This window comes from Scomber japonicus, chromosome 8 (genome assembly GCF_027409825.1).
Source record: "Scomber japonicus isolate fScoJap1 chromosome 8, fScoJap1.pri, whole genome shotgun sequence".
Lineage (NCBI taxonomy): Eukaryota > Metazoa > Chordata > Actinopteri > Scombriformes > Scombridae > Scomber > Scomber japonicus.
In genome coordinates, this window is record NC_070585.1 from 23,590,676 (window position 1) to 23,614,628 (window position 23,953).

The 23,953-nt window shown below is 39.7% G+C and overlaps 1 protein-coding gene across 1 annotated transcript in view; it reads left to right on the top strand.

Annotated features, from left to right (window-relative positions):
• Positions 1 to 20,937, top strand: part of tnmd (tenomodulin) — a 52,617-nt gene extending 31,680 nt beyond the window's left edge. The window contains exons 3-7 of the mRNA XM_053324401.1: positions 1,626 to 1,766; positions 8,445 to 8,552; positions 14,639 to 14,801; positions 16,127 to 16,230; positions 20,418 to 20,937. Coding sequence (XP_053180376.1) covers positions 1,626 to 1,766; positions 8,445 to 8,552; positions 14,639 to 14,801; positions 16,127 to 16,230; positions 20,418 to 20,627 — 726 coding nt within the window. The 3' untranslated portion in view covers positions 20,628 to 20,937. The remainder of the gene's footprint in view (positions 1 to 1,625; positions 1,767 to 8,444; positions 8,553 to 14,638; positions 14,802 to 16,126; positions 16,231 to 20,417) is intronic.
• The last annotated feature ends 3,016 nt before the right edge of the window (positions 20,938 to 23,953 follow it).

Consider the following 23,953-nt stretch of genomic DNA (forward strand, 5'->3'; position numbering starts at 1 on the left):
TTTATATATATATATATATTTTTTTTTTTTTTTTTTTTTTTTTTAATATCCGTAAGGTATCACATGACTGTGTGCCAGATGAAAGGCGTCACTCATAGTGATAGATCCACAGATTTATCAACCAACTCTGCAGCCCAGCTCAGCTTTACAGAGCATGTTACTGTCTTTCAGGACACTGTTTTTGTTTTGGTTTTATGCTTAAAATACAATTTCACACTCATCAACTGCAAGAAATCAATTCAAGCATATTTTCATATTATAATTTTTGAACTCCTGATTTTCCTATCCTATTTTAAGTTAGTCTGATAATTTGACTGAATTAGTTTAATTTCATTATTCAGTCTGTTGTTGTCTTATTGTCTGTTTTCTGTTTGACAGGTTATTTTTGCAGTAGCAAGTGCTGATTTAAGAGCTGTTATTTCTTTATGTCAACTTATAACTGTGCCTTCTCACCTATGTTTGTCCCCCTTTTTATGGCAATTATTCTGTCACTATTTTTCATGGATATTGCTATTTTTCTGGCTTTGGCACAGAAAGTCAGAGTCTACCCCACAAAGTGCTAGGGGGGCTGATTGATTTTCCATCCAAGGAGACAGCTGTCAATGAGTATAATAGTATCAGACCTATTTGAATCAGTAAAAATCACTGAAAGACATTCAGAGGCCTGGACAGCTTAATGTTCATTGCGAAATCATTTTTGGCACACTAAGAAAGTCAGAAATTGGTTTAATTTTCATTCATTTATTAATGTTTTCATTTTCCTTATTACAAAATGATGATGAAGAAGTTTTCATTAGGGAGGGACTGCCAACTGAATGTAAAATGTGTGACGTCAAGTAAGCAATGAAGTTATTTAATCATGTCACATGCTTTTATTATGTGTTTCAACAAACAGATTGCTGCTCGACAGGATATCTCTGTTTCTGTAATAGCCCTAAAACTACATAGATGCATTGTGGAAAACAGTGCTAACAACAGTGACAAATATTAATAAATATTTTTAGGAGACGTACGTTTAATTTGGGCTAAATCATCCATCAAAGCACACTATTCTGGTGAGAGGAGAAATGAGTCATGTTACATAAGGATAACAGAGAAATAAACTCATATATGTTGATTTCTACGGGTAGCAGGAACAGGACATTCTGTTGCTATGTCAACCAGTGCGTTGCTGCCATAGCAATGCACTGGTTGACCAATCACTTCTTTTCTTTTTTTTTTTGTGTTGCTTTTGTTAGCACTGTTTCCTACAATGCATCTGTGTAGTTTTAGCACTATTATAGAATTATACATTTTGAAACCATGACTGAGTTTGATAGGTAATCAGATTCCTGAGATTTATTTAATGCTGTTTTTTTGTTTTTGACTAATGGAAAAGCGAACCCTTGAATATGAAAAAGACCATTCTAGTCAAACAGTGCAATAACTGAATGTGAGAAAGACTCATCTGTCCAAAATGTTGCCATGTATATGCATCAGAGCCAGATGTGTCAAACTGTGCATGGGAGCTGATTGCTCTGATGAGGGGGGCAGCAACCCCCTTCCCGTGTTAATGATGATGAGTATACTATTGTTGTGTTGATCTGTTAGTCACAGTAGTATTTGTTTTTTTCTTGTCATTTCAGGTGTATGACCATCAGTACAAAGCTGTGGTGGATGGCGTGGAGACAGACAGTATAATGGAGATTGACCCTGGTCGGCACATTGAGATCTTCATAATGGGTAATGGGAGTGAAGAGGTACTTGAGGTGCACGACTTCAAAAATGTAAGTAAAGGTTAAACAAGACCCTGTAAGCTATCCTTCTTAGCTGAAAAATGTATGCTGTAATCCTGTCTTTTCTTCAGCAGGGGAAGGATTATGATATTCACATCCTGCCCTTTTCAAAGAATCGGTTGACAACATTTATCCATTGCTGAAATCATATTTTCCTCTTCAACAAAATGTTCTCGTCTTTTTTACGCTCTCAATGAAAAAGAGGTGTTACAAACCTTTGAAACATTTGAGAAACTAAATAATGGAAATTAAACTTAGTGAGGTGTGTACACAGGGATCAGAAATCAATTTCTCTAAAACACCACAAGTACAAATAATATCTGGTTGAATACACAGACAGTCACTAAACCAGCAGCTGTACTCCTAGAGATTTGTTGTGTGTTTAAGCGCTCACACAGCAGCTGGATGTGAAGGCCTTGTACTCAAAGACTGCTTTCTTCCGGTTAATTTTATACAGTAACTTCTTCTCAGTATAGTGACAAACACCATTAAGAAGCCCATCTCTATTTGTTTTTCAACTGCAATTTCATCTCCAGCAGAACTCATTAACTTACCTTTCATTACTAAACACTGCTCAAGTGTGCCGGAGGTTACACATGCAGCAACTCCGAGAAGGGAGTGTGCTGCTTGACTGGGTAATGAATGCTCCAACTCTCACACCATTATTTACTGTGAAATGTTAGGTTGTAAAGCTGAACGTTAAAGGATAAACCTCATCTCAAACAAAAACCTGCATTGACTTGTTGACTTTTTTTTTTTGGGGGGGGGGGGGGGGTTGTTACAATGGTCTTTGTGAATCCAGAAAGGCTATATGATGGAAACCCAGTACAGCACCGGAAAACTTTGCAATCAATCTCTCTATTTCTTTCTCTATACTCCCTCACCTAGCCCAGTATGTGTCTCTCTCACACACACACACACACATGCATAAACACATGTGCCTGTTTGTTCCACTTCCTGTTAGTGAAGCACATCCCCTGAGGAGATTTGTTTGATTCAGTGCTCCACCATGGAAGACTAAGAAACAAGAGAATAAGCAGAGCAATTCAATCCTTATAGTGATTTTTTTTTATGAAGAAGGGAACCCATATAAAAATAGGTTATACTAAGTGGTAGCTGTGTGCTGATGTTAGAATTGATTTTTTTTATATACAAAAAAAAGGGAATGTTGCATGTTATTACACAGACCAAAGCCACCTCTAAAACAATCTCCATCTAGCCCGGGGGCTGTGTGAGGAATGGAAAATGAGGGGATTATGCCACCAGGACCGTGGACCACAGTCAAAATCCACTCACTATTGTTTCAGACTAGTTCTAAACTCATTGTAAAGGAGAGAGAGAGGGAAAACATTGAGAAAAAGACATCCTGAGAGAAGCAGTATAGTTGTTACATTAAAACAAACTAATAAATATTGTTGACAAGGGAACAAAAGCACCTTTCAACAAAATTGGCCTTAACCTTGTGCTGAAACTTTATTTCAATTAGATGACTAACTGTGTCGGTGTTACATCACAAAATGAGTGCATATTTCTTAACACTGTGTGTCTTTTATCACAGATTATGGTTGAAGCAATAATCATCAGTCATTGAGGCATTTTCATTCTGGTCTGATTTAGGTTTTGGTCAATATTAGAAAAGCTTTGACTTAAATGTGTTTTTCTTACAGTAGAAAGCATAAGTGTTTAATAGAAACTCTGTCTTTGGAGTAAGGATACATTTATCCTCTTATTATGACATTCCAGTGTAGTTTCTCAGTCATTTTATTTAGTTTGTACAAGACCAGGCATAAAAGTCAAAAACTTTCCATTTACTGCACAGTGGCCTGAAACACATCAAATTGCCAACTTTCCCCTTTTTTGGATGTATTCCAACTTCCCTTGTCATCCTGTTTTTTAAAATATTAAAACAGTTACTTATTCTGCGTAATTCCCTTCAACCCAGACTGTAGCACTGCAGACCTACTGACCCACTGTTCAGTAATTTCAAAGTGTGAGTTCTATGAGTCAGCGTGAGAGCTTTCAAGACCTGGGGTCTGTGGTGTGTTCAAGCTGATGTCTCAGTGGGATCACCCTGAGCCCTTTTGGACTAATTGGAAAACATACATTTGGTAGTCTATAACACTGAAGGTCATATTATCAGGTGTTTTTGATATTCTGTCCTACATGTATTTAGACACTCATCCATCTATTATATATAGTATGCTTATACTTGGCAGCGTCGCAGGGGTCTGGAGCCTGTTTTAGCTCACAATGGGCGAGAGGTGAGAAAGTAGACCTTGGACAGTTCACCAGTCTATTACAGGGTGTAACACTAACACACTCACAGTTACACCTGTGTTAGAGTCTCCAATTAAACTTACCTGAATGTCTTTGAACTGTGGGAGGAAAGTACCTGCAGCCAGAACCTTATTGCTGAGAGGCTAAACATTGCATCAGTGTACCACCATATAAATAAAACAAGTGTAAAAAAATAAAAATGAAACAAAGAAAAAACATCAGCTTCAACATAGGCATACTCTAATAGCCCCCAGTCGCTCCCTCCAGGTGTTGCAGCTATATCAGTGTCTTGGTTCTCATATTCTGCCAGTTGTTTGTCATTTTGTTTGGCTGCTTATTTTCAAATGGTATCTAGCTTGAAGCTGGAGGTAAACAACATCCTTAAATCACCACATATGTTGGAAGAAACATCTGGAGAATGTAGCCAATCTGCAATAAGTCACGTTAATGTTAATATAATGTTTTTAAACAGGCCTTATTTCTCAGTGGATTATGCTCATTTTTGCTTTCACTTCTCACCATTTCTGTCATTTGTCACTGTGCCCTGCCATATTATTCTCTAGCTGCAACTTCCCCTTCAGGACCAGTAGCTGGCTGTGCCCATATGACTTTTTAGCCATTCAGTATCGCACAGTCATATCAGGAATCAGGAATATTGGCAAATTTGATACTCATGCTATGCTTTGCAATGATGTAGAGGCACAAAAGTCACAAAACTAGATAGAGCAAGAAATAACAGCTAACAAAAGTCAAATTGCATACTGTTATTATTATTAAATTATTATTAAAATGGCAAAACTAGCTCAATTTAGCTAACACAAGCCAAATAATCATAAAAGTGTGCTTCTTTGATAGTCAATAAAACGTTCACTGCATATAAAAGAATATTCTGTAGGATTATAGTTTGTGTGCCCCCTGTAGTAAGTACAGTCTCCATTTCAGCCTTTAGTGTTTGTAAATGATGAAACTGAGACAAGACATAGTGACCTAAACTGTACAGTTGTGGTAAAGTAGCAGCATATTGGGTGGTATGAGCCACACTACAATATGTGCAATATGATAGACTTCGGTAAGTCTGCAAGGTGTGTAGTGTATAATGAATGGTCCAATGTGGTCATGGAATATATTATTCGATATGGCATCATAATACGATTTGGCAACCTGACCGTTAAACTCAAATCACGACTCCACAACCTGACCAGAAGGACTGGAAAAATAATTGGCATGCCGCTCTAGTCGTCTCTCCAGGAGATATTTGAGGAGACAGTGAAGAAGCAGGGCCTTAAAATTATTTGTGAGCCAAACCACATCCTTCACAAAGTCCCTGCTGATGCCTTTGGGCAGACAGTATAGGTTGCCACACTAAATTGAATAGGTATGAATTCTCAATCAAACTAGTAAACTGTAAGAGATGAAGTGTGATGGGGGGCAGGGTACGTTACATTTGATACTGCACGAATGAACTGTATAAACCTGTACACAAAGTCCTCCTAAGGGAAAAGCCAAATCTTAACGGATGTGGTAATTATGGTGGATGAGTTTTCAGGAAATTATTGTAAGTCAATGTTATGTCCTCTGAAGTGGTGGAAACATGACTGTTAGGGGCGGCTGTGGCTCAGGAGGTAGACTGGGTCTTCTACTAATCGGAAGATTTGCGGTTTCACTGCTGGCTCCTCCAGTCCACATATGGAAGTGTCCTTGGGGAAAGGTACTGCACCTCAAATTGCTCCCGATGGCTGCACTAGCACCCTGTGTGGTAGCTTGCCAGCATCGGTGTGTGAGTGTGTGTATGAATGAGTGAATGTGGCTTGTAGTATAAAAGCCTTTAAAGTAGTCGGAGGACTAGGAAGGCGCTATGTAAGTGCAGCCCATTTACCTTTTACGACTGTGTGTGCGGTTGGGTGGGTGAGGCAGTGAGGTTAGTGCTCACAGCAGTCAGTCTTTTTCAGTGTTTGGGGTGGCTGTGGCTCAGGAAATAGCGCTGTTGTCCACTAATCAGAAGGTCGCTGGTTCAACCCTCAGTTCCTCCAATTAGCATGTCAAAGTGTCCTTGGGCAAGATACTCAACCCCAAATTTCTCCCACGTGTAAATGGGTGAGTATAGAAACATTGTGCGGGGCTCTTTGGATAGGAAGCACTGAACCACTCCTGATACCTCTGTCATCAGTGTATGAATGAATGTTGGCATGTACTGTAGGCTCTGTCCTAGGTCCTTTTCTATTCCATATATACATGTTTTCACTTAGCAGATTACACTACACTGTGGAACTCGCTCCCTCCTAACATTCGCCTAGTACCAACTCTGGACTCTTTTATATCATTGTTGAAAAGGCACTTGTTCCTGCAGGCTTTTGCAGGCTAAATGTGTGTTTTTTGTCTGTGTTCTTGTTATTGTGAAGCGACCTTGGGTTTCATGAAAGGCGCTATACAAAATAAAGTTATTATTATTATTATTATTATAAATACACAAACTCTTTTTATTGCTATGCACTGATGACACACAACTTTATGTGTCTGTAAAACAAGGGTCCCCCTGTTAGTCTGGCTTTTTAAAAGACTTGTCTAAAAGATATCAGATGCTGGATGTCGAATTAATTCCTCCAACAACAAAAAAAGAAATAGTCATATGTGGGTCATTGTACATATATTTTTCCTCATCTGTTAACCCAGCATCTTGTGTTAAGATTAATGCCAGAAGTTATCTTTGATTCCAATTTAACTTTCAATTTAATGTCAATGAGGTGGTTCAGTCCAAAAATCTGATCTTTCTATCTCTGACTTGCAGAAAGTTATTCATGCGTTTATTTTCTCAAGAACTGATTATTGTAGTTAACTCTTTATCTGCCTAAACAGTAAAGCATGTTCACACCTTCAAGTTATACAGTATGATGCAGCCAGACTGTGAACTGGATCATACAAAAGAGATCACATAACCCAAATTTTGGCCTCTTTGCATTGACCTCCAGTTAATTTCAAGACTGTGACGGATCTGATACTGGACAAAAAATAATGTGAACAGCTACACACACAAAAAATCTGAGCAATAAATCTGTATTGAGCACTCAAACTTTAATTGTGAACGTTACCTGTTGACAACACCTTTGATCTTTATTCACAGCAACTGAGTGATGCACATGCTGTCAATTCTGTTGAATAGATGAAGATGAGCATCTTGCACATGGATAGGCCAAGTCATTATTTTAACATTGTCTTTCAAAATGGCATTGTTTTTCCATTTCTCATCCCTGTGTTAATGTGTCTTTCTTCATTTTCTGGTTGACCAACTCCAGTAATCATTGTATCTCATCACAACATTGTCCTCTCTTTTTCTGCTGCAGCTCACCAATACAGTACACCCAAATTAAACAGAGACTCATCACAATAAAGTCCGGCATAAACATTATGCTTTTGTGCTTGAGACTATTATAGCCCCATCCTTTTCCGCACAGATGAAATTACATGTGGTAGATTATGACAGGCATCACTTTGTATCATGTCTTGTGCAGCTGGTATCTGGTTTTCGGAGTGACAGCACCACAGAAAATGTAGAAATAGCACTCACATGGTCAAGTTAACTGATTCAAAGGAGATGTCATAGCAATCACCGTGTTACTGTAATTAAATTTAGATTGAATCAAGTCCATTTTCATGGTACCGCTCATACAATTTTCAGTTGATACAATTTTAAAGAAGCCGTGGCAGATGTAGATCCTGCTGTCTGTTCTAATACAGTATGCTGAATGGGCAGCTCTCCTCTGCAGAAAATAAATTGGATACAATCTGATCTACTGAATGTCTTTCAGACTTATTCCGGCTGAATATCTTAGATTAACATAGAATGACACCGAGAGAGAATTAACAGATCTTTCTTGCCTATTGAGGCTCTGTGTGTCAGACTGAATAGAGCTACAGTCCACATGGTGGAGGATCATCAGTGGAGCTGAAGTGAGTGACTCCACACTTGACTGCGCAGATTAAGAGAGTGACAGGGACCTATGACTGGCTAATTCAATGGGGGCACTCTCTGTAGAAAACACTTCATTCTCAACAATGTCACTTGGCTCTCCTGTGCGATATATCCTGCTATGAAGTATTATACAGCCACGGTGGAACACCCCCGCCTTTTTACTTCCATTCAGCTTGAAAGCAAGAGCTGTATTGCAAGGGACAAGCAGCCATCAATTTTATAGCATGCTAAAAGAAAAAAGATCAAAAATACACCTCTTCTCACTCATTAGGTTTTAACCTAAAAGCTTTGATTATCAGCAAAAATCTGAGCGTTTTAAAACGATCACCCCAGTGCCTATGGGAGATCCACATCAGAGAAAGCTAATGAATGAAACATATATCGGAATTTCTGAGTATTCATTTCTTTTTCTTTTTTTTTCAAAGGGAATCACTGGTATCCGGTTTGCCGAACATCAGAGGTGCTACATCAGGACCCAAACTAGGACCCTACCTACAGTGGCAGAGGTGGAGGCTGAGGACAGAGAGTTACTGGTACGCCTCCTCCCTCGGCTGTCTGTACCTCAGAGTCTCTGTAGTCCTACAGAAGCTGTCATGCATATTGTAGAGAGATAACCAGAGTAGAGCATTGTGAGCACCAAACAAATCCTCAGCCTGTCCATCTTATCCTTTCTCCCCCACCCTTCTCACTGAAGAATAAACTGGGGTTTGTGGCGTCTGTGAAACTGTCAGAAAGCTGCCCACAAACCCATAGCTTCTTTGTGGCTCACATCAAATGCTGTTTGCTGTCAATCTTGAGCCAATATTAATTTTTAATCATCTCCTCCAAAGGCTCTACCCAAATAGCCTAAAGGGGAAGGGTGCAAGAGAGGTCTGAGTGAGAGGTAAGCCATTAAAATGGTATTTCTTAAAAGATGTTTTCTTTGTAAAATTCACAAGGCTGCTCTCCAAGTTTAGAGTGATTCATTTTACTTCTCTGGGTCTTATAGTTGTATGTAAACTTATGCAAAAGGAATGGAAGAGATTCAGTCAATCAAAATTCCCAATTTTTCAGTGTCACAGTGCAATTCACTGAGTGGGCTGTATGTTCAAAGAGAAAATCCTTCTCTCAAATGTCTCCACTGCTTGCGTGCTCTCATTTACATTTCACATTGTAGCTGAGAAGAAGTAGCTGGCAAGTATCTGACGCTCCCTGCTAACTGATTCATTTTAAAAAACAGAATAAGCCAATTGTAAGTCCAAGCCAACCCAGTCTCAGTTTTAACTTTAAGAACACAAGCTGTTACACCCCAAAACCAAACACTGTTTTCTTATTTTCCTCTCATCTTCAGAGTGTCTGATCCACGTTTACAGATACTAATTGCCTAGGAAGCACTATATGTCTGTGCCATTTCTGTCTTCTTTTGTGCACTGTTAAGTCTAATTGGCTTAATTCACAGCTCCAAAGAGAACTATCTAAGGAAAGTGACTATAGGGGTAACAGTAGTAGTTATGGAAGCCTTATTATGACTTAAAATAGATGATTCTGCATTTCTGCGTTCAATAAAATAAAAAAATAAAAAGGTGTTTCACGCTGTGGTTTACGCAACACATCCTCATAATTAAACAACTGCATAGGTCAACTATGCCATGCAGCAGCATTTTCTAATACATTACCTCGTTTCCAAAACCATTTATAAATCACTGTTAAAAAATAATTATGTTTTATGGTGTGACAGTGCTGTGGTTAAGGTCTGGTTAGGTTTAGGCACAAAACCCACTTGGTTAGGGTTATTGGAAAGATCAACGTTTGCAACAAAATGATCACTTGGAACGTGATGTGAGTAAAAGTTGCTACTTCTGTAAAGTTAGCCAACCTTCGTCATCATGGTAACAGTAAACACCACAACACCTGTAGTTAGGTTTTTTTTTTAACTGTTCTGACTCATGGATGGCGGCAGGTAGCAAACATCAGCCTCCAACAGGTAAGTCAACTTTTTGCCATCCACCCAACCCACCAGCATCTGAGCTATGTCACTTCTCCAGGTCATAATTACTACGGCCTCTAGATGGCGCATGTCACTCAAATGTAACTATAAGGCTGGGTTTACATTGAGAAATCATAATGAAATCTGCAATCTCATTGCTAGATGCCACTAAGTCTTACACACTGGTCCTTTAACCAAATTTTTAAGCATAACCTTCTAAAACACTCAACAATCATTTAAGGTTGTGTGTTACAAAACAGGAAATTATAGGCAACAAATAAAATATGTTTTAACTGAACATTTTGCTGATAAGTTCAGTGGGAGCATTTTGCCTCCCCGTGTCAATAAAAGCATATTTTTTGTGCTATTATGTTACTCTCAAACATATTCACACCTGCAAGTAAGTTGTATATAATAGAGGTGGTAATTACGAACCTTCATTCATAATGGCATGACATTTGGCGCTGATTCTAAATGGCTTATCTTCATTTGTTTCTTGGTTCAACCTGTTTGAGTTCGTTACAAAACTAAGCTTACAAAAGAAAAGTTCATAAGGTTAAAGCAACAAGCAACTACTTGAAGAAAATATAACATCATGTGTTATTGTGGCTTGCATTGTCTTTCAGTAAGCTTTTAACCAACACACTGTACAGTATAACATGAAGTATAACGTTTCAATCACAATGTCACCACATCTACTAAAAATTACTAATTTGATTCAGTATAGACAGTTATCTAGTATATAATCTTAATATCTAAGAGACAGGGTTGCAACAAGTTCTACAAAAAATAATTGCATATTCATATTCTTTATTTATCTCCCACAATTTCCCTCTGTAAAAACATTTATTTTTGACATCACTCCTTTTTGCACTGTAGCCTCACCACTGTGTGCTGCTGCTAATATTGCTGCAGAGGATGTTTTTCCCACAAAAATACTGGATTGCACCAGAGAAATACAGTAAATGTCAGAGGGGCCATATTTAGGTAATGAAAAGTGACCTTGGCCTGACCTCACCAAGGTTTGTCCTCACATTAAACAACAGCCCCTGATCCGTCCTCTGTGAGAATCCACCCACGTGTGACCTGGAGAAGATCAGCACAAGTTCCTCCTCAGGTGGTGAAACACATGAAGCTCACAGGGGTTAAAGCCAAGCACTAATAGTTCCTAGCTTAACCCAGCTGCAGGCTTTTAGGAAAGAGAGCTCAGAGCACCCACAGCAGGCTTTAGAGCTGAGGTGAAAAACAAAGGAAAAAATTGCGGAAAAACTGCAAGCAGCTGATAAGGAAACGCAGCCCCTGCGAGGGAGAACCAGGTGACAAACATGTATTGTTTGCCAGGATTTTTTCCTCCCTTTTCAATTTGCCTCCTCTATGAAATGTCTGAGGGAGTAATCCCTGAGCATATTTCCAGTTCCCCCAGTCTGACACAGAAGTCACCATCCACCTCCCTCACACCCTTTAACATTGTCAATCGATGCTGCTTGCTCCAAACAGCCACTTAATATGGATGACCAAAGCTCACCCAGCAACCCAAAACCTCCCACTCAGACAAGAATTGCAAAAAGAAAAACTGCAAGGAGAGTGTGAATACGCCAAAATCTTGCAAGCACATAGTACTGTTTGTTTTGTCTCATATGTCTCCATTAAGATGTGCTCAGTGAATTGTTGGCTGACCAGTGAGGTTATTCTTTAACAAAAAACTGAAAAGTTATCTGTCTGCAGTTGTGGAAGTGCACAGAAAAATTGACCCAGACAGAATATCTGGTTCTATAGGATCAGAGAAAACTCAGGCTAGTTGGTAAACTACCACTAACCAGATAGAAATATGGTCACAAAAGATTTCTGAGCCTGTATTTTCTGTTTACTGAGCCATTTACTGACAATGAATTGTCGGTATTGAATATGTGAAAGTGAGATTTCAGATTCTTAAATCCTGGTGTGTCCTGACCGTTTGTACTCTTAAGGATAGGTTTACCATTTTTAAAGTCTGTATTAAAACAATAGGCAGGTTCCCAAATGAACACTTGCAGAAGTTTTTCTTGGTGTAATTATTCCTCCTGTTCATGCTGACATTAGAAAATCCCCTTCAGATGTGCCTACAGTGCACATTTGAAGTTAAAATACAGTCCTTGTTTTGTGCAAATGTAAATTTCAAAGTTTATCTGAAGATAATATGAGGCTTCAACACTTGGAGTTAAGAATCTATTCAAGAACATATCTGCCACATTTACTGTATTTTAGTATATCATTGCGTTTCTCATTGTTTCCCTGTTTAGCTGCAGTGGAACTATAGTGACAAAAAAAGGGACTTTGCCACCAAATAGACAGCGACTCTGAAAGGTATTGACTTGGTTTGACTGATGACTGAACCTTCATATTCGTCTCACATAAACCTTTATGGATTGTAGATTTTGTCCCCTATTCTTACATTATAAGTGTATTTAGGAAGAATCTCTAAGTAGTGAACTAAAATTCATAACCTGGCACACAACATTAACAAAAACTGAGATATGTGTGGTAATGCTCTTGGGTACTGTGAGAAAATCTTTGTTGATCTCTGCAACACTTAAAACAATGTGTCATGTAGACGGGTGTCCCCCTTCGGGACATAGTGGCAGGAGAGGGTAAATTCATTAACTACAGCACAACTGGTATATAATTAAGTTGTGCACTGTAGGCGGAAATTATACATACACCAGGAGCAGGCCACACAAAACAAATTACCATCATTCCCAAGGTCCAATACTTGATAAAAAGTTGCTCGCGTCATAATAATATATAATTTGTCAATAGCAAAATGGAAAAGACTTTCAAAAGTGTGTATAAACTAGAGGACTATAATCATGTTGTCTTTGTGCTTGTCAACTGGCATTTAGAAATCCATGCCCCATGCTAAAATGCTGACCTTTACCACTTCCCCCCAGGCGCTCTCTCCTACAAGTTATTGGAGTCGTTTTTCAACTGTGAAGTCAAAGTCATGTTGTGAGCCCAGTGTCGTGACCTCCATTTATTTTCCAGAGAAGACTCACTTGGTTTCAATGGTTAAGAGGTCCAATTAGCGGGAGCTGTTTGTGTTCCTGGAGTTTGATTTTAATTTCTGCAGCCACGGGAACAGGGAGCGGACCAACTCAATGCCAGAGCACACCCCCACCCCTCCCTCTTTCCCCCCTTCCCTGTCCCTGTATCACCACCACCCCGCCGCACCGGTCCTCCGAGTCAACATTAATCTACTGGCCGACGCTTAAAAGTGAGGGAAAGTGTGTCAAAAGCTTGGCTAAACACCTCCTGTGCCCAAACACAATCTTTAATGTGGCAGAATATGCTCAAGTTAGTTTGGGTTTTTTTTTTTTTTTACCCCCACTGCGGGTCACAACTGTGTCGCTCGATGACAAACAAGAAGCAAAAGCAAGTTCTAATTCAAGAGAGTGACGGGGGTGAACAGGAGGGAGGGGGCATGACCCAATATAAATGATTCTTGCTCCTACTATAGCCCCAGGATTCTACGTCAAGCTTAACTAATGTGCAATTAAGCTTTAGACTGGGAGAAAATCACCTTGTAAAAACATTTGTCAAGTGAACTGTTTTTCTGTTCTGGGTTGCTAATTAACAAGGCAATGGGAAGAGGGGTTTGTTTGTGTGTGTATTTACATATACATGAAGAAAATAAATATCTGCACTGTTAGGGGAGAGCATTACCAAATCCCCTTCATATGTCTCTATTAGACAACACTGACATGTAGTCCCTATCATTAAGCAATAATAGTTTACTTTACAGCTCATGAACTACAGTATCAACAAATTAAGCCCACTGATAGTGTTGGGTGCCAAGCGAAGCATTGTGGTGTAGGGGGGAGGGAAGGGGAAGGGGGGCTGGAGGAGCACGCAAGGCTTTATTGTGTCTGTCACATTAAACAATATTGCAGCCACACTCAGAGTAATGAAGACCACTTCTAAAGTCATTTAAAAGTCAAATCATCACTGTCTGTGAATTTCAATGATGTATAATAGGAAGAACGTACCGCAGGCTTGAGAGGAGGGTGAGGGAGAGGAAGAAGAGGGAGTCAGGGCAGTGGGAGTTCAGAGTCAGGATGTTGCTGCCCTCACTGTGGAAAAAAAGGTGATAGATAAAACGATGAGCTGGAGCTGCTGTGTGGCTCAGGGGAAGAGGGTGCTTCCGGGGAAGGGGTGGTTTTCAGGGGCGCGGCATAGCTGCTGACCCGGTGCTTCTCTTCCCATTAAACTCAGAGTTTGAGCTGCTCCTGTCTGGCTGCTGATTCAGGGCCCCAAGGGCCGGCCGGAACTTAAACAAGTAGTCTTTTATTTCTTATACCATATAGACATTAACACAGAATGACTGCATCAGGGAGCAGATGTGTAAGATCTGTTCCCAGGTGTTATTTATATAAACTACCTGCTACTACCTGCTACTATTGTATGTTATAATGTTGTATGTACTGTATTTAATGGTGTGTTGCATTATACACAGGGTATGTATTTTGCTGTATTTTGGGAGAAGTCAAATTTCCACTGAGTTGGACAATAAATTCAGTCAATCAATGCAGGGCCAGATTTTGTGCAACATTTTTGCGAGTTTTGACGTGATATATGTGTGTATGTTTGTGTGTGTGTGTGTGTGTGTGTGTTTTCTAGCAGGTGGATGAGACCGAGGCCATGGATATGAAGGTGGACGACTCCCAAGTGTGGGTTCCTGCTGAGGAGCCCATCGTTAACCCAGCATTCCTCTTCGACTCCAAGATCTGGGAGATTTGCCAGGAGCTGCCCATCCACTGGATCCATCCCTCCCCCCTGAGTGGTGAGAGCAGGGGGCATCTCTGCTTCTAAATGCAGACTATTAACACTCTCACTAGAGGGCATCCCTGCAGGCCATATGGATGTCCATACAGGACGCACAAATTCCCAACCATATGAGCATCTAGCCCAAGCTATTCTGTGTGTTTGGAAAGTTGACAGATGGTCAGTGGTGGAGGAAGTATTCAGATCCTTTACTTAGGTTAAAAAAAAATAATAATAATAAAAAAACAATACCCCAGAAAACACTATATGACAAGTAAAAGCCCTGCAAAGTGCCAGAGTATTATTAGCAAAATGTACTTAATGTTTCAAAAGTTAAAGAATTTACAACATGTAACTTTTATTGTCTTTTAGTGTATTACATTGACATGTAAGCAGCATTTTAATGATGGTTAATGATTAAGGTGGAGTTTAAATTAAAAAAAGGAAAACAAATCTTCATCTACAGTATGAAGTAGTTTGCTACTGAGGGCTTTTTTCTGTTAAAATAAGTTTTTAAAATTTTTAAAATCTTAGTCTAGTTAGTTTATTTCAGCCTGTTGCAGTAAAAATCTACTTAAATCAAGAATTCTTGTGTTTGTTTGACAATCTTAAAAGAAGACTGAATAGAGGTTAGCTGCTTTAGGACAAAAACTATGTCCCCTTATTCTGTAAGACTCATAAATCCTGTTGAACTCTACTAAAACAGGTTAACATGAACTCACTGTTTTTCACTTGTTTTATTGAACTAAAAGATATAGGGCTCAAAAATGTATAAAAACTTCTTTTTGCTGTCTTTGAACTATAGAGTGCTGCCTTTTTTCTGAATTGCAGTACGTGCAGCATGTTAAATGTTAACCTATAAAGTAAAGTCTAGTATAAATGTAATGGGGTAAAAAGTACAACACATCCCTCTGAAATGTAGCAGAGTAGAAGTAGCATGAAATGAGAAAACCTAAAATAAAATATCTCAAAACTGTACAGTCAATGTACTTAACTATATTCTATCACTGCAGAAGGTCATCTGGAGATGTGGTAGTTTTTGAATGTTTCTAAAAATGATGTGTGGGCGTTACTAACTAGGATCTGTGGAAAATGTTTTGTGTGTTAGTATCAAAACAGCAACACTGTTGTTTAAAAGAAGCATGAAATAGCTGAACTGAAATCCTGTGTATTTCTCCTGAATGTTAGTAATTAACATCGTGCCACTGGGAAAACACAGTGTACAAGCTGAAATTTAATCTAAGAGTGTTCTTATTTTACTTCAAACAATATAAAAACCAGTTTCGAGTATAAAAACACATCCTCTTTTTCCTCTCTCTCTTTTTCTCTCTCTCGTGTATTAAGACTCTGACCTTCACGAGGAAGAAAACGTGGACGCACCCGACGCAGAGGTCATAGGTCAGCGTTTCACTCGCGACGTCCTGGACCACGCTCCCGTAAACGACTATGTAAGTGGGCTCCTCTGCAGCACATCAACTGAAGACCACACCAAGAGATACAGTTGAACCACTTCAATCAGCTCCAATTCTGCCTCGAATCTTTCTGCATATAAATCGCTCACTAATTGATGTTAAAACTGACTTTGTGCACCAGAGGGCACAGCAATTGCTCTATATATCTGTTTAAGTAAGGCCAGTTCATTGAAGACTCCCTTAATGTCTCTCCATTAATTGAGAGGAATATCCAGCCTTTCAAAGGCAGCAACTTGTGCCTACAGCGCCCGTTAGTGCCTTTTTTCACTTCCTATTTTCTGCGGCAGTGGAAAGCTCTGTACAAAGAAGCACTCTCAAGGTCACTTATTGCTGCACAGATAAGTTACATTTTTTAATAATGCTTTAATTATCAAATGATATAAAATGAACAGAAATGCCAAGTGGCATATTTTGGTGTACTGCATGTAAACCACTCAATACTGTATGATTAATTATCCCTGACTCTTAGGGAGAGTCACATACTCAAATGAATTATGCAAAGAAAAATGCAGTTGCATATTAAAGATAAGCATGAACATACACAGGTACAAAGATATCTGACACGCATGCACACACCCACACATTCAGCACTTACAGGTGAATAGCCACTAAAGCTAAATTCAAGGATAATGACTTGGGCTCTATCTCCTCCTCAGAGCTGTAAGAAATGGTGAGAGACACACAGAGAAATGAGACATCCTATAATGTTGACATTTATCAGGCCCATCCCAGAAACACCTCCTGCTCAACTCCTCAATTCAGCCCGGCTTCTCTGTCTTCTCCCTCATCGTCTGCGGCAGGAGATGCAGTGCTATGCAATTAAAACATACCAAGGGATGAAAAACTCAGCTCTCCTTTTGAAACGTTCTGCCTCTATCAGCTGAGTAATGCACACCACTGCAATCCACTCCAGCAGCACATCCAGACTCTGTTTGTGAGTCCAGCGATAACAAAGGGCTTTGTGACCAAGCAGAGGGCAGGCAGTAGTCTGTAATTGGGAGACTGAACTCCGGCTCATGCCAGTGGGATGCCACATGTGTGAGCCAAACCTGTTTTTTTTTTGTTTGCTTCATCCAGAGCCACAACTCATGTAAATGTGTGCACAGTCAGAAAACACCTTCAACCAAGCACACACACAGTCTGCTACTGCTGCACTATTTCTCTTTGTACTTACATCCTTTCATCTATCACACTCGCGCACACATAGACACACAAAAAAACACGTATTCACTTCATCTGCCACGGCCCCTCATCTGCGTTTCATAAATCTGAATTTCAGTGCCGCTTCTTCCTCACAGCATGCGTTTCTAAAGCAGAATAATCGTTTGAGTCCTTGTGACACTGGCTGGCAGATATATGAAGCTGACCTTTGCCATGGCTGCCATGTCAGAGTGCAGTGTGTATCAGAGGTGGCCCTGGAAATTTCAAACTGAATAACTACCATGTGACAAGGCTGAAGGGATGGCACCACTGTCCTTGACCCATATAGCAAGGATGGGCTCCCAATATGAATTGACCACAGTATGGAGACAAAGCAGACACCTACATATGTAAACAAGTTTGGTCTTTCTGCCTGCGTGTAGGTGTTAAAAAAACCTAGACCTCCTTACAGACCTCTGAGAGCCATGTTCCAGGTCTGACTAGATGTCTGATCATGCATAACAGAGCGAAAAAGCTGAAGGAATTCATATACATGAATGCAGGAGCTGTTTGTGCCTCCAGAGGAATCTTCACACTGAAGCTAAAGCTCCTTATCACTTAGGTAAACCGGTAGAGTTTACTGAAATACATGACTATCTCCTTATTCAATTACATCCGATTTCACTGTCATTCCACCTCACTGTAGCGCACTGTAAGATGAAAATCTGAGATCAGGACATGCGGCAAAGCGTTTCATACGTTACACTGTCCTGTGTGAAAACCCTTTTTAAATACAAAGCAGGTTTTGAAACAGAAATGTTATCTCTGCTGTTTTGATCCAAGAATGAATGTGATGAGCTCTGCTATGAGATTTAATAACACATCCAGGCATGTGCTTCAAGCTCATGAAGAGTGGTGATCAGCATGTGTGAAATAACACCACCAAGTATGGAGATTAGAGGAGTCGTGCTTTGATTCGTTACGTCTTATTGAATGACTGACGCAGTTTTCTACTCTGCAGACTCATTCATATCCAGCGCCTCACATTATACACAGAAGTGCCTGTGAGTATATATGTGTGTGTGTGTGTGTGCGTGAATGTGTTTGCATGTGTATATGTGAGCTGTGAGTATGTGATGAAATCAGATGCAGCACGGGGGTAATGGCTTTTACTCTTCATTAATGCTGCTTGTTTGTGAGTGACTGCCTCAGATTTCCCAAGGTGAACCATTCTTATCACCGCAGCATCCCACTAGAGACGGCAACTCAAAGCCAGAGTGATTAATATGTACCCTCCGTTTTAAAAGGATAGCTCTGATTAATTGTCTTTAAGGTACAATGCTGCCTATTGGCTGTTTGTTTTGATAAACGCTGTATCATTTGAATAAAATATTTCCTTCATTTTCTCAGCCACAGTGCTGGATTTCGTAACATCCCAGTTTGGACTGCGAGGAGCAGATAAGATTATCGTTGGTCCATTGACAGCTTTTGTGTTGTTTCCATAACAGATTGTTGCCTGGAAGCTGATGACCTGAAACTTGACTGAAACAATAAATCATTAAAAGCCTACCCGCACTTGTCATAGTAATAAATCAAACCCATCCTAGATATAATCTGTCCCACCCTTTTTCTGTGTTTTAAGTGTGTCTCATGAGTGTGTAATTTTACTCAATTTATCATAGCTCACATTGAATGCATGCTTTTCCGTTTTTTTTTCTGAGTCATGCTTGTGAGGAACGTAGTGTTATGTGATTATAGTCTGCTGACTGCCACAGAGGAGACAACACAATAAAAAATGTGTAAACCAGCGTGATCGACTACACACTGACTTATGGAGTAGATGGAAGAAAACCCCTAATTCCCATTCTTAATGTAGCAGGAGACTATAGAGACTTTGCCATGTGTTCCTGCGGGTCCTGTCCTCTTAAACAATTCCCACACATTTTCTATTCCCAGCAGTGGATGTGTTTTGTTTTGCACTATTACATGTAGCTGAGTCATTGTTTGTGCTTGCAAAGATTTATGCCAGTTTGTTCTGCATGTGAAGTCGGCGTGAGGCCCGTCGACTCCTGCATCTGAGCAGTTTAACAAGACTGCGCCAGATTGTCTCCCAGGATTCATTTACTAAAAGAGATTGAAATGTGGTCAAATGCGTACCGAGGGCAGTCGCTGCCTCAACTTGTGTGGTGAGTTAAGTGGCACTTCTCCGAACCCCATTTGGAGTTGCTTTTGATCAAAGGCATGGCACTCAGCTCCCACAAGTCTATGAGGGCATGAACCAACCAGCACAATGGAAAAATCCAAGGGCCATTAATTCTACCCAATTTACCTTTCGTTTGGGTTTCATTTGCCCCCTCTATAAATTCAGAGGCAGCCAGCAAGAGCAAATGAAAGAATCCTTGTTAGGCGATCATTACTCTGCTAATTGCTTCAGGAATGTGCCATGCACTTAAAGTCAAGGTCAAGGGGAGGCCGCCAAGACGTGGGGAGCTCTAATTTGAATGCTCTATTGGAGGAGGGGTAGCCATTTTGGTGCACAGTGTGGGCTTCAGTCAAGGGAGTTAAGAGGTCAGAGATGAAAGAAATAGTGTAATTATACCGGTAACTACCAACATTAGAGTCCCTTTGATTGAAGATAGCACCGGTAGAGAGGCTGTGAATGCTGGAATCAGAGATGGAGCATTGCACAGCTGACAGTACTTCTATCTCATGGCATAATAGAAAGGTCAAGGGTATTATATCATGTTTTATTCTCCTGCAGCTTAAATCAAGCTAGTTCATTCTCACCGCTATCTTGATCTCTTTGTCACAGTCATCAAGCATGGTACAACTTTGCATTTTCACAGATATCAATTCTGATCTTTTCACTCTTGTTTGGATTTTACATATATTCTTCTGACCTACAAGCGAAGCAGGCTCATCAATTCACACCTCCTCTTCTTCTCTCTCTGCCCTTGCCTCAGGAGTACTGGCATTTGTCATGTGTGTGATTGTAACCCTGCACAACCCTGTGTCCTCTGCAGAGAGAAATCGGCATCGAGCTGGATAACCGTCTGGATGACCACGGCTACTGCTGCCAGCACTGTCGCCGTGGTTACCGCTACTGCCGGCGCTACCACGAGCCCCTGGGTGGTTTCAACCCATGGCCATACTATTACCAAGGAGGTCGGGTCATCTGTCAGGTTGTCATGCCCTGCAACTGGTGGATCGCCCGTATGCTGGGGAGGATCTGAGGAGGGTCGGTGCCGTCTGGGGGTTAAACTGTTCATGTCGTCATAGGTGCAAATTCCCCTCTGACAAATTATCCAGATCACTTGTCAGAGCATAACAGCCCATTGCACAAAATTATTATCCAATATAAAAGTAAAATGGCATTGGGGGCATTTTGATTCTTTCTTAAAAGGCATCAGTCATTTACAGCTGTCTAGTTTTCTTTGTTCATCTACAAATTTGTTATTCCTGCAATTTGATCCTGTGCAATGGATTCAATTTAATTTGGAAGGTGTCACCTACATCAAATCTTTTCTATAACATACATCAGCACTGTCTATCCTTTTTTTTTACTTTATAGGTTCAACAGAGTTGTCCTATAAACTGTACTGTATTGTATAAAAATGTACATACAGTATATCAATAGTATGTATAACTATCTTTAAGTGGTGCTATCTAATTAGATATTTAACTATATATATCTTACTCTGTTTTTTAAGATCATTTTTTAATATTACTTATATGACAGATATAGCAGAAAAAAGCAAATCCTTCCCCATATCTATCATATGATCTACAAATAATGAAGTCAACATTGTTACAGTGACACAGTGCAGCACTTCTTGGATGCTCATATGTGTTAGATATGATCTAAAACTAAAATAAAAAATATAAAGACACTACATGCAATGTGTTCAAATTAAGAAAGGACACAATCCAGGCATCAAGAGCTTCCTGACTGTCTTTGTGTATTTTAGCATTATTTTTTCTCTGTTTCTGTGTCATGCTAAGGAGGTATGGTATAATTAAAGACCCCAGCTGTCCATTTTGATGTAGTCGCTGTTGTGTTATCCTTCATTGTTTTCACTGTTGTTACAATCCACAAAATGCTTTAAATAGTGCAACTGTTCAAACAGTCTCCTCTTTGCTGAGGCGATTTAATCTGTAACACCACATCTCAATCTGTCAAGCTGAAATAACTCTCTGCAACTAAGAGATAAGCAAGCAAGATAGGTGTTTGTAATTGATGTTCTGTCATCAGAATAACAAGGTGCATAAATGCCCAAGAGTATTCAAGCTATGTGGGATATTCTAAAGTTAAACAGCGAGACAAAAACGCAGAGAGCTCACTGCTGTCACAGTTTGCTTTGAAGTCTTGTGTGTGTTTCTATCTCTTTCCTGATTTCTTCCAATTAAAATTTCATTGTATGAATAATCTCAGTCGTCCTATAATATGAAACATTGTGATTTCCTTGAAAGAAACTTAATACCCCTGGGTGTTTGTGTGAAAAGTGGCGTGTTGGTGGTTTGAATGAATCCATATAATAGACAGATCTCATTCTAACCACCAGACCCATTGTTCATTAGCAGAAACATTAAGCACTCAATTAAAAGTATTATGACAAGAAAAAACAGGACAAATACGCTCTTATTGTCTCTGCTTTATCTCCTGAAACTCTCCTGAGTATCTAATGCAAAACAGTGCTTTGTTTACAGTAATATAACAGCCTCTCACTTGGTAAGTAAATCTGGCTGTTGACTCATGTTGGCTCTGTGTGATAATAACGTCAGTGATATCAATAATAATTGGCAGTGAAAACGATTTTGTGAAAAAGAGGGTGAAACATATTACTGTATGTAAATGTTTTATGGATATGCTCATAAATTGAGTTCAGACTGCAACCATATTGTTATTTTTAAATCAATAATGTCAATGGCCCAAAGCAACATGTCAAGTAAAAAAATTGTGGCATGAGTTAACAAATGCAATAATTGCAAACATATTTCAAATAAACTGACAAGTGTACTGCAAAGCCCCCGAGGCAGTTATGAAAAGTTCATAAAATCAGTGTTTATATAATTCATTTCTCACTATTTCCCGCTCATCACATCAAATAGTCAAGTGTTTATTAAAACGGATGCATTCAGCATGCTGCTGCTGCCACTGCGGCTGCTACTTGTGATGTTTTTGTAGAGCTTCGGCACTCACAATGTTGGGAAATAGTGTAAAGTGTTATTTTTTCGTAAGATGCTGTTAGTTGTTGTCTATCTGGCAAGGTCTCTGAGGACTCTGAGGACTCTTTTGTGTAGTCGTGAGAGTAAATTGCCATGGAAGCCCTGAGAGTCATTTTGAATGGGATGGCTCACCCAGTCACCCTGACTGGAGAGGCTGATACAGATATTACAGCTGGCTCCCTGAGAGCTCCTCATGCCCGTTGGGACAAAAGTCCAATATTAACCATGAAAGTCAAGCTTTTAAAGTACAGACGTCTCACAATTAAAAATCATCATTGAGTTAGGGAGGCCCAGAAAGACACTGGATGATGGAGATAATACAAAAAAAAGATCCTGCTACAGCTGATGAATGCTAAAAACTGCATGCATACAGTAACAAGAATCTCCAGACATCACTGAAAGCATCTGGGTGAAACAAATCTTCAGCACAAATCAATAACTTTTGAAGATGTTTGCATTCAGTGTTTATATAATGTGATGCACATAAAGTCATATTTGGAAAATTCATTTAGCTTATTAAAAGGAATATTTATCCAACTCTGTGCAGTTTAGCTTGAAAGAAAAGATGCTTTTTTTCTTATGAACATGCAAAAAACTTGAACTACTGAAAATCAAATGATCTTTGATTGTTAATGTAAGCCTTTTTTTTTTTAAAGCTCATACATCTTTATAAATGGAGGTTGATTTGCATTCCTATCATGAGTGAAGTGGTTCAATACTGTCTTCATTAGATATGAGACAAATCTGTGATGATATGGCACTGAGCTCTCCCCTCACTGACAGAATGAAAGAATATATCATCTCAAATGAAGCCCCACACAATTTTCTCATGCGTTTTATACACTGTCTAGGAAAACCCCCTTCCAGCAATGGTTTATCACTGTTTTGATGAGGAGAGGAAACAAGATCGACTGCTCTGCAGGATAAACAGAGATACTGAGCATCTACCAGGTTGGTGCAGTTCAAAGGATTTCGCCTACCTGGCCCGAGGAATGGCCACTATCTTTGACGCTCGCAAGTGAATTAATTCCTTTTGTTACTTATCAAAAATGCAGGCAAACTTCACTCCCAGCTGCTTATTTACATTTCAAATAACCGCTCGTTCGTTTAGATCCACGAGTTGCTATTCTAGGGCGGAGGAGAGTGAAAACCAATGTATGAGGAGTGTCTGTATTTAGATTAGTGACCTGAAGGAATAGCTTTCTCCACTCCAGACTGAGACGCAGGCTCTGCTGAGGACGCATGTATTACCAGTGCCATCTTGTGTGTATAGAGGTGTACTGCTTCCAGAGAGAGCATCTCCAAACCAGACATTGTTGTTTTTCCCCCCTTT